Source organism: Gekko japonicus, unplaced genomic scaffold (genome assembly GCF_001447785.1).
Source record: "Gekko japonicus isolate JY-2015 unplaced genomic scaffold, Gekko_japonicus_V1.1 scaffold1760, whole genome shotgun sequence".
Lineage (NCBI taxonomy): Eukaryota > Metazoa > Chordata > Lepidosauria > Squamata > Gekkonidae > Gekko > Gekko japonicus.
In genome coordinates this window covers 92,182-103,920 of record NW_015163655.1, presented here as the reverse complement: position 1 = coordinate 103,920, position 11,739 = coordinate 92,182, and the positions used below count along the sequence as shown (strand labels likewise).

At 41.8% G+C, this 11,739-nt stretch overlaps 1 protein-coding gene across 1 annotated transcript in view; it reads right to left on the bottom strand.

Moving 5' to 3' along the window:
• The window catches only part of CREBRF (CREB3 regulatory factor), a 16,761-nt gene extending 6,935 nt beyond the window's left edge, over positions 1 to 9,826 (bottom strand). Inside the window, exons 1-3 of the mRNA XM_015407705.1 lie at positions 9,650 to 9,826; positions 6,902 to 7,027; positions 428 to 1,493 (exon numbers count right to left, since the gene is read on the bottom strand). Of these exons, the coding sequence (XP_015263191.1) occupies positions 428 to 1,493; positions 6,902 to 7,027; positions 9,650 to 9,763 (1,306 nt within the window). The 5' untranslated portion in view covers positions 9,764 to 9,826. The remainder of the gene's footprint in view (positions 1 to 427; positions 1,494 to 6,901; positions 7,028 to 9,649) is intronic.
• Between the last annotated feature and the right edge of the window lie 1,913 nt (positions 9,827 to 11,739).

Genomic DNA, 11,739 nt, shown 5'->3' with positions numbered 1-11,739 from the left:
CAGGGCCAAATAATATACCAGATCTACCAAATTATTACAAAACTTTAAATCTTTCCAAAAGGCCAAGCAGCAAGTCAGAATGGGGGCTCTAATGCATTTCATTATCAGCTTTCCAAATGAAACCATCTGAGTCAATTCTAGATAAGACACTGAAGCTAGACTACAGGACAAAAGTAGTCAACGTGCTCATACTCTAGACTTTGCTTTCTTCTGTCACCCTGGGCAAGACTGCAAGCTCTTCTCTTAAGTCATACAAATAGCTCTCAAGAATAATACTGTTTTCTTAGTTGTGACTGCCAAGCCATTTAAAAACATTCAACAAAACATGCTATGTAAGTCTTGTCCCAATTAAAAAAATACATCCCCCCACACACAGTGCTTGCTTGGTGGAGGTTGCAGCCTGATTACAGACAACAAACTTAGTTACCTGGTTCAGAAAAAGTATCACTTATATCATCATCTTTGTCATCCTCATAATCCTCCTCCTCTTCATCATTTTCAGACAGTTCATGCTCACTTCCAAACCCTTCATCGTGGTCTTCATCTTCCACATCTTCGTCATCATCTTCATCCTCATCAGGATCATCTTTGCTGGCCTGCTCAGCCAAACTGTCTGTGACAAAGAGAGAATAGTTGTGTTCTTCCTTTTTCTGTGACGGATCTGAAACTGAAGTGCTGGCAGAGAGACTGCTCTCCTCAGCGACTTGTCCTGGACTTTCCTGGGGTGGGGTGAGAAGCAGCGCCTGAGTCTCTTTAAAAGGCAAAATAGGAGCACTGTGACTCTGAGGGGAGTCAAACCCTTTCCGCTCTTGTATCTTTGATACAGCTCCACAGTAGCAGGTATTTTCTTTTGCAGCATCAGCATAAGCCTGGTTCATCGCAGACCTACTCTGGGGTACCGTATTTATTTTTACTTTTGCCTTCTTAACATAATCTTTACATTCAACATGAATGTTCACCTTCTCATTGTTGTACACATTGGTCTTCACCATGATTTGTGTGCTTGAATTGGCCTTGCTTGCTTTTTGAGCAAATTCTGATAAAGGAGCCTCAGCCTGAGCAGTCTTGGATGAGCAAACTGGTGCTGCTGCTCTGGTTGTGATCTTCTTTGCTGCCAAAGAAGTTAACTGGTTTTGTTTTACATTGAACAGCAATTCTGAGTAGCACAGTGGATCTGAGACAGGCTGAGAGTCCTCACTGTTGAGCTGTGCCAGAGTTGGGGTTTTACTGATCACTTCTTCGTCCTGGTATGGACTTGAAAAATCATCAAGGCCCAGATAATCCACCTCTTTTGTTCCCCAGATGTCACAGTTGGTTAATTTGGTGTATTTCGTCAAATCTTCACAGTAAGTATCCCACTGTTCCCACTTCGAAGGGAAAGATGTTTCATTATCCAGAATGTCCGTATAAGATTCCAGGTTCTCAAGATCTTTACAGTCCTCTACAGAAAGGAGGTTGTCCCTGGAACTCTGCTGGTAATCCATTTCTCTGTCCTAGAAAGTTATAATAAACAAGGTAAATTTGTTTTCTTTTCTACTCTCCATCCACATTATAGGCAAATTGACAGGTGTCACCTATGCCTTTAATTCTATTTATACCTAAAAGGGAAAAACAGTACAAGCCAGTTTATGTCAATTTTTAATCCAAGATTGATAAGACAGCAATTTCAGTGCCTACTTCAATGCCTGTTCGCCAGCAAGAAAAAACCCATCAATTATAAATGCCTATTTTTTTTTTAAAACTAGACAAACTATTCGGTTGTCAATGACACTAGTTAAATACAAGAGGCAAGAGGAGACAAGATTACAACATACAACATTCAGAATATGAAGAACTTTATTTTAGCTAGATTGGTATCTACCTTACTTTTTAGTATCCTTCATATAAAATGCTAATAGTTTTAGATAAATTTTGATGCAGAAAACATATAAAGAATGGAACATGATTTGCTTAAGGAAAAGATTAAGGCAGGGGCAATAGCAGGTTTCAGATTTTGATAAGGATGAGAACAGTTAATAGTACCCTGTATCTAGCATGTGGCTAGGACTTAATAAATGTAAACTGCAGTACTAAAAGATAAGTAAGGCCCCGGTCACACGGGCCAGATATTGCGGGGGGGAGGCGTGGCTAATTGCCCCGGAGGAAACTAACATGCGGCCGCCCGAGCACACGTCCCGGTCGAGATCCCGTGGTTAAGGGGGAGATGCCGACCAGATGGGTATCCTGCAGCACGGCACAGAAGCCGTGCGGCGCAATCGCACTAGCAATAGCTCTTTGGGCGCTTGTTGCAAAACCTGCGGAGACTTGAGAGACAAAAAAAAACCCTCGTGTGTGACGAACAGCGGTGGGCGCTGGATGCCACGTAGGTCCACCAGAAATGCGATCAGACGCCCACCCTTGCCCCGCGCCTTCCGGAAACTAGTACCTCGGAGGTACTAGTTTTTTACTCTGCATCTTCGGCGGGAAGCCTCGGGTTAGCCACAAGAGCTCTACACTTCCCAGATGTTGCGGTATGATCGTGCCCGGAAAATCCGCCTACCATCTGTATCATCAGCGCGGCAAATGCTACGTGTGACCGCAGCCTAACATTAGTTTTGACTTGAGGATTTAGATCACATGGAATACACATATAACAAATCCTGCTGACACAGTTCTTTCCCATGTACCCCTCCACTAGCCCCCCCCCCCCAAGATCTGCAAAATCATGCTGCTGGAAGGTGCAGGACTCGGAATGACAGCAATTCACAACTTGGAAAGCTGCACTGAAAAGGAAGGACCAGTCTGGCACGACTCCTATGCCAACAGAATTTCCACTAACAGGAAGGAGAGGGTAATTCCACCCCACCTCACTCAGTGCAGTCCCATGTGGCCATTTGTGCATGCAAGTCCTATAGCCTCCAGCCTTAATGTTTTGGAGGGCTGGAAAGAACTATTTCCTACTGTGCAGTCCATGTAGGATCTGAGATGGAATATCACAACTAAAGCAGTTTGCAACTTTCCTTGTATGTCAAAGGGCAAAACCCCCAACATTTTCAAATTTGCCTAGTCAATAAAGCAGCTCCTCATTAGAAAGTATGCCAAAGCTTAATATGTTGTCAAAGGCTTTCACGGCCAGAGTTCGTTAGTTGTTGTAGATTTTCTGGGCTGTATGGCTGTGGTCTTGGCATTGGAGTACCTGACGTTTCGCCAGCAGCGGTGACTGGCATCCTCAGAAGTATAACACAGAAAAATGGAGTACTCTCTGTGTCAATGTGAGAAATAAAATATCTGCCTACCATTTTTCATCTACTCAGGAAGGTGGGGTAGGGCCAAGTCATTATCTTGTAGGTTCCCAGGCTGTGATACGCTAATAGAGAAGCTTTCCTGAGGAGGTTCTTTTGCATATGGATGAACTAAATCATCTAAACCATGCACATCAACCAAATGGCTACTCCAAGAATGAAATCAGAAGAGTAATTAAACCTAAGGTAAAACTAACAACTGAGGAAAAACAGTCTCCCACAGGAAAAGTGTTTTTGCCATATATCAAAGGAATCACTGATCAGATGGGAAAACTTATGAAAAAACACAACCTACAAACAGTATTCAGACTCACTAGAAAAATACAACAGATGCTATATGATGTCCTTGCTATTTCGGGAAATTGGTTTTACATTTAAACACTCTCTGTGTATATAAACTTGGTAGTTTTCTGCTGCCACCAGGAATTAAAAATTCCAATTCTCTCTCTTTTGGTAGTATGACCTAGGGTCTGGGCACTGTCCTGAGGAAGTACTGTACTGATTTCTGGGATAAGTTTAAACAAAAATTGATTTATTTAATAAAGAACAAAATAGGTTTCTGGTTATTTTGAACAGTTGCTGAAAAAAGGAACTTGTAAATGTAACTGGCAAAGCTTGGTGCCACAAATAGTCTCTCACACTCCAAACTCCACTCTGACAAGCTTATACACTCATATATATAGCCACACAGGCTAGTCTCTTTGTTTTATCCACACTGAATAGAATCAACTCTCTTAGTCACACAGACTAAACTGTTGGTCTTATTCACACAGAATTAGACTCAGAATTCCATAGTCACACAGACTATGTTCTCTCTTCAAGTTTCACACACAGAATCCTTCATAACTCAGATTCACACAGACTCTCTTCAAAATTCTTCCATACTTGTTTCTCTCATATCACAGAATCCTTTCAAAGACATACACACACACAGATTCCTCTCAGACACCCCTCCCACACTCTCAGTCAGCAGCCAATCAAATCACACTTGTCACCCTCTATCACTCTTCTCATATTACTGTATTCAAACTAAACATTTAAAGGAACACACACACACCAAAACATGGAATCATTACATGCTACAATTGGCAAAAGACAGAAGAGTCTCCGTCACTTCTGCAGGAGTATACCACATACACTGCAGCTGTGGACAGATTTACACCAGGACCACACATCGTAGCATCCAGACAAGAATAAAAGAAGATGAAAGACACCGCAGACTTGGCCAACCTCAAAAATCAGCAGTGGCTGAACACAGCTTAACTCAGGACACAGAATCTTATTCCAAGATCCTGAAATGTTGGACAACACATCCAATTACCATGTCAGATTTCACAGGGAAGCCACTGAAATTCATAAACATAAACACAATTTCAACAGGAAAGAAGAGAGTTTAAAAATAAATAGGGCATGGTTTCCTGTCCTGAAAAACACAAAATGCTCAACATCTTACAACAGCACTACAGATAAGATTAGAATTTCAACAACCAATCCATATGCAAAAGAATCTCCTCAGGAAAGTTCCTCCACTGGTTTTGCATTGCCTAATTGGCAGCTGTATTATTTCGCAGCTGCGATGACATGGATCAAAGATTGGGTTGAGTTAGAAGATGTGAGAACTCTAGCTTTAGAAGGAGCAGATTTGGTAATGGGATGGCATGCATACATATGGTACGGAAAGGATAAAATCCATGCCAACTTTCATATACACTCAATAAGAAGTGCCCTCATGAAAGTCTGGAACATAATAAAACTCAAATTTTACACTAAAGTCCCTCTGTGGCTATCTCCATTAGAAGCATTTGCAAAACTGTCACTGATAATAGGTGAAATCAAAGAAACTTATGGCAATTTATTAAACAAGAAAGCCGAACTGAAAACAGATGAGATATTAAAAACACAAAATATAGAACTGTCTTGGTGGGATAAAAATGTATTAAAATCAAGACACATGGAAGATGAAAAAATAGGATTTTACACTACCTTAAATGAAATAGACAAAATTTGGCTTTCTTCCAGTATAAAATTCAGAAATTTTATACAAAGCTATTAGAGGAGGAGCTACAAGAAGATATCATTAAAAACTCAATGGTAGCCTGGATAAAAGAGATAGGATATACAATAGAAATGGACCAGTGGATTAAAACATGGAGATCAATAAAATATATGAGAGCGATGGCATACAAAGAAAACATATATAAAATGTTTTTCAGGTGGCACTGGACCCCTGTTAAAGTTGCCAAATGCTTCCCGAAAGCTTCAAATATATGTTGGAGATGCGGCAGGAATACAGGATCATACCTCCACATCTGGTGGAGGTGCGACAAAATACAATCTTTTTGGATAAAAATATACAAAATTTTCTTAGAGATATTTAAAATCAATATCCCATTGACACCAGAAACATACCTGCTAAATATGATTCCGGATAATATAAAAGACCACAAACATATAATAGTTTATTTATTAACAGCAGCAAGAATCTTGATAGCTAAGCGCTGGAAGTCGAAAGCCATACCATCTTTAAAAGAACTTAAATTCAAAATTCTAGAAATAGCGGAAATGGACAAATTGAGTATAGCTTTGAACAACAAATCAGAGGAACTTTTTTGGGACAGATGGAAAATTATTTATACCTGGCTGAACCTGAAGAAGATAGAACAGAACTGAGAACATGCTAGTTAAAAATATTAGATGGGAAAGAAAGAAAGAAAGAAAGAAAGAAAGAAAGAAAGAAAGAAAGAAAGAAAGAAAGAAAGAAAGAAAGAAAGAAAGATACATAGAGGAATTTTATTTCAAGAAATGTATAAATACTAAATAGATTTATGTATATATTCTTGTGAAATGAAAATATGAAAATAAAATAAAAAAAAAGAAAAGGAAAGTTCCTCCATTAGCATGTCACAGCCTGGGAAACTCCTACAAGATAATGACTCAGCCCTATCCCACCTTCCTGAGCCAGTTTGGTGTAGTGGTTAAGTGCACAGATTCTAATCTGGGAGAACCGGGTTTGATTCCCCACTCCTCCACTTGCACCTGCTGGATGACATTGGGCAAGCCATAGTTTTGTCAGAGCTGTTCTTGAAAGAGCAGTTTCTGTCAGAGCTCTCTCAGCCCCACCTACCTCACAGGGTGTCTGTTGTGGGGAGGGGAAGGGAAAGGAGTTTGTAAGCCGCTCTTGGACTCCGAGTGAAGGGCGGGGTATAATCCAATCTCTTCTTCTTCTGAGTAGATATAAAATACCTGCCTACCATTTTTCTTCTCACATTGACACAGAGAGTACTCCATCTTTCTGTGTTATACCTCTGAGGATGCCAGTCACAGCTGCTGGCAAAATGTCAGGTACTACAATGCCAAGACCACAGCCATACAGCCCAGCCCAGAAAATCTACAACAATTTATGCCAAAGCTTTCTTGTTTGTGTCTTGGCCACATTTCTCAACCTATCATTGGCAAGAGTCTACTGCTGCTGGGCTGATGAACTCAGGCTTCCTCAGTAATTAAATTTAATAAAGCAGGCACGTTATATGGTCTTCGCTGAACAGATTTCTGCAAGCCATACACCCTTTCATTTCAAAAAGGCCAAGCTATGCTTCTTAAGAAAATTAAAGTAAACTTACCAACTCATACATGAAATCTGGATCAGAACTGCTAGCCAAGAGGTCTGTGCTCATCAAAGTCTGTTCTGAAAACATGTGGCTTCGAAAGGCATCCCCAAAAGGAGGGTCCATTCCACTCACACTAGGCTATAATAGAAGTTTATTAATTTTTTTAATCTAGGATTTTTTGACAAAGAAATAGTATTTCTCTTTAAACATGACAGTTCCCTCTTCTTTAAACATCAGCAATGTATGAAACCTGAAAAATATTCTCTAGACTCTATATTTGGGTTTAGTCAGGGGTCTTTTCGTAGAAAAAGAGCTGCAGGAGCTCATTAGCATATGGCATGCTAATGAGCTACTGAGCTATTAGCATATGCCATGCCCCCTGACATCACCGGAAGTGATGGCAGAAGCAAGGGGGGGGCATCTTCAAAAGCCTCCCCTCCCCTTCTCACTAAAGTTGGGCCACAGGAGGAAAGACAGAAGGAAAGAGGGAGAGTAGAGAGAAGGAAAGAAGGAAGAAAAGAGGGAAAGAAACAGAAGGAAAGAAGGAGGAAAAGAAAGAGAAGGGAAGAAGGAGGGAAACAGGGAAAGGAGGAAAGAAGAGAAGAAGGCAGGAAAGAAAGAGAGAAGGGAAGAAGGAAGGAAAGAGGGAAAAGAGAGGAAGGAAGAGAAGGGAAAGGGAAATAAAAAGGAGGAAAAGATGGCAAAGAGATGGAGGAAGGGAGGCTCTCCCACCACCCCCATCAAGCCCCTGCCACCCCCACCCCCAGGGATCGCTTACTTACCGCTTTGGTGGGGTTGGGGAAGCGGGCGGTGGGGCTCTCCAGGCGTCCCCCAAGCAGCAGCGCTCCTGCGTGGGCCGGGGGACGCAGCGACGGGGCTCTCCCGTCCCCCAAGCCACAGCACTCCCGCGCGGGCTCGGGAGACACAGCGGGCTGGGAGACTCGTGTGGGGCTCGGGGTAAGGGCTCTCCGGGCCTGCCCCGAGCCATAGCGCTCCCGCACGGCTCGGGGAACCCGGGGACGGGGCTCTCCGGGCCTGCCCCGAGCCGCAGCACTCCCGCACGGCTTGGGGGCCCCGGGGGGCGGGGCTCTCCGGGCCTCCCCCGAGCCGCAGCCCTCCCGCGGGGCTCTCCGGACCTGCCCCGAGCTGCAACGCTTCTGCGCGGGCTCAGGGAACCAGGGGCAAGGCTCGGGGGACCCGGGGGGGGGGCTTGCTGCCACACGGGCTGCCGGAGCGGTGCTCTGGAGGGCTCCGGCCCGAAAAGACCCCTGGGTTTAGTCATCTATTACTACATTCCACACTTATTTGGTTATCTAAGGGAAGGATACACTGGTTTGCTTGACAGCTACATACAAAGTAAACCTATTCAGCATCTGGTACTACCAAATTTTAGTAAAGATACAGTCAAAAGTTTGAACGTTTTCACAAATGAGGAAAAGTGTTTAAAAGATGTGGAAGACATTGCACATTTTCATGTTATATCTTTCTTTGGGTTTTGTATGCAATGTGTCATGTGACCTACATTTTTATAGTGCTAGGTGACGCCACTATTGCTAAACAGCCTCACTGTCCACAAACGGCTCAGGTTGTAAGATAAGACATCATGCACTTCCAGACACAGTTAATATAGAAGTTGGCCATCCCTGATCTAAACGATCTTCTAAAGAATTTGGCTTCTTGATGCAACTGATAGCTAGCAGTTCACTGTCCAAGAACTAAGATTCTGCTCTTGCATAGGGTTTTTTTTAAACTTTGCTGGTAAAAACGTCAGGGGGACCTGCATGGCAATCACATCACAGTACAGCAGATAACACAAACCTTTTAGTTGATGCAGATCCATGATAATCTCATCTCTGTACTTCATTAGCATCCTTTGTTATGCCCTGCAAAGCCACCAGTGTCACTCCCTATAAAACTGGACTTTTGTTAAAAATCATACCACTGCCACAGTTCCCTCTAAGCTACACTGGGGGTGCTGGTGCACAACATTTCAGAGGCCAGCTCAGAGGATTTCTGCTTCAGATCACAAACAGTGGAGGACGGCAGCACCTCCTTTTGGGCCCCACAGAGGAGGGTTTTTTTAGGAGAGGCACCAAATTTGCAGCATAGCTGCAAACAGCCCTCCCAGAGCCCTATATACCCCTGGATCGATTATCCATTATAGCCTACGGAGCCCACTGACTATAATGGTCCCCATAGGCTATAACTAAGCCAGGAAAAAAAACACCATTTTTTTTTGCATGCCTCTATTATGCTTTTCAGTATGATTTGTAAGCCCGCCTTGAGTCACAGGGGAAAGTGGGATATAAATATTTGAATAAATAAGTAGTTTGGGCAGGTTGATAACATTTAAGCAACTTCTTTTTTGTTAGGTTAGGCAGGGTTCTGACAATGATTGCTCCACCTCTGTTATACTTGATCTGTAATGCTATGGTACCAGAGTTTCCAGGCTGATTGCTAGAGCGTCAGCCGGCGACATGCCCAACGTGATGACATCACTTCCGGGTGACATCATTGTGGCACACACACAAATGTCCCGGCTAGGGACCAACTCTCCCCCGCTTTTAACAGTAAGTCACTTGGCAACCCTATCTGCCACTTGCTCTATCCAAGTCCCAGGAAACAAACAGGATAATTTGTTATGATTAAACATACTGTAATTTACTCTACATCATCATCATGTGCTGTTCTTTAGATATCCACCCCAAATACTACGTTTTTTAAAAAACTTCTAAGTCAATAGAAATACTGGGAAGTTACCTGAGGCATTTCCAGGCCCAGATCCTCCAAATTCAATTCCAAACTTTTTGTTTTCCTTGCCTGTAATTTCCTTTCCAGCTTTTCTTCAGGGTTCGTAGGTAGCATAGAACTCATGCAATGGAGTCACAGATTTTCTCTAAAAAAAGCTTCACGTTGACCACATGGAAGTCTTCTTTCTTTGGGGGATTTCTATTCGAAGTAAAAACAAAAAAGTGTATTGAATTTCAAACAATTACATTTGAATAGTTTTGTTTCTGAATGAAAGAAGTTTGCTGTACCTACTATGTATCATACTGCTAAAACATCTTGGATTGTCTACTTTGTAAATTTTCAGGTCATACTTCTTATATAAAACAATATTGTGGCAAGATCATGACACGCAGTAGCTACTACTGTAGTTTAGAGAGAGAAAAACCTCCTAAAGTGGGAGTCTCAAAGAGTAAAAGCCCACCAGCAAGTCAACAAATTGGCATTCCTTGAACAAGAAAACACAGTGGTTGAAACACCACTGAGAAGTATTATCATTTTTGATGAGTAATAATGGCAGCTTAGTTAACAGAACAGTAAATTAAATACTCTGAAGACTATTTGAACAGCTCCATTAAGGTGCAAGATTCTTTAATATGAGAGAAACATATATTTACCCAAAAGGGAGACTACTTTTTCCCCAGGTGTGCTGTCATAAAAAGAAGCCGTTGTCTTACATTCACATGCATGCCACAAGTATGTACCATAATAAAAACTTTGTGTACAGATTTTTTAAAGGGGGGGGGATCATCCTCTTCCTGAATAAATATGGTACAACTTAGTCTACCTTACCCCAGCCCCCAACAGTTACCATAACTAAACTTTCCAACCTTGTTCCTCGCAGTACATAAAACAATTATAATGCAAAGCTTTGGACCACTGGCTAGGTGTATGCTGGTGTACGCCTACTACTCAGTAAAACATCTCACGTAACATTTTTTTCCACAACTTGAGCACATTGACAAGAGAACCGGGGATCCACAGGTGAACATGAACTTGCTCCTGATGCTTTCCGTGCAACATGCACACTATTCTACCCTTATGCCATCCAGATGAAGCTGATAAGACTGTACAGAAGTACACAGCAAAGTGTCACCAAAAATGCTGATCACAGCCAAATTTAAACTGTCATATGACTGTCATGTGTTTGGAAGTTGAACTGTACAGAGAAATCAGTGCTTCACCTTCATCCTCAAGGGTTAACCTTCCTTCAGTTGACAGTAAAAAAAATTAAGTGTGCTTGTATAAATGGCCCTGTAAATCCAACAACAAATATTTCAGAGTTTAATTAAGGATTAGTTTTCCTAACCAACTCCAAAAATGCCAAGGCAATATTTTCAAGAGATCCTTTACCTTGGCCTTTACAATAAATCTTTCTCACGAAGTCTGCCCATACAGAAATCTCTAAGAAACTCTCTAAGAAACTATGTCAGAAAAGTAGCAACCTCAGGTCACTTGAACTAAAAATATATCATCACTTAAAGTATGTATTGGGGTGAGTCGTACATCTCAGGGTAAAGTTCCATCTAGAACTAATAAGTTGGCTATGATTGTTTAAATTTAATCTTAACATTCCAACATGCTTTCTAAAATAGAAATAAACATTTGTACTCCTAAGAGAAGTTCCTCTGTGCCACAGAAATTCTCATTGTGCCATGAGAAAATTAAATTCTCTTGTGAACCCAAAGTATCCACACCCCCAGAAGAGATGCTGTCCCAACCCCAGGTCTCTGCATGATTCATTATGCTGGGTTTCTCTCAGCAGGCCGCTCATAATTTTGCCACAATGCTGCACCAGATGCAATTGAAGGATTCAATTACTCCTCATACAGAGATGTAACACAATTTTTTGTTGTTCAGTCACACAGTCGAGTCTGACACATAAAGAGGAACTCCTGCAGAATCACAGCAGGGAAGGGAGCAGCCAGCTCTTATTTTTCATATTTTTAAAATACTATATACTTTTGGAAGTATGTGAAGCAAATTTAACTCAGAAAAAAATGCCTTCAGTTATCAATATTACTGTGGCAGGAACAGTTTTCTGATACAGACATATCCCTTAA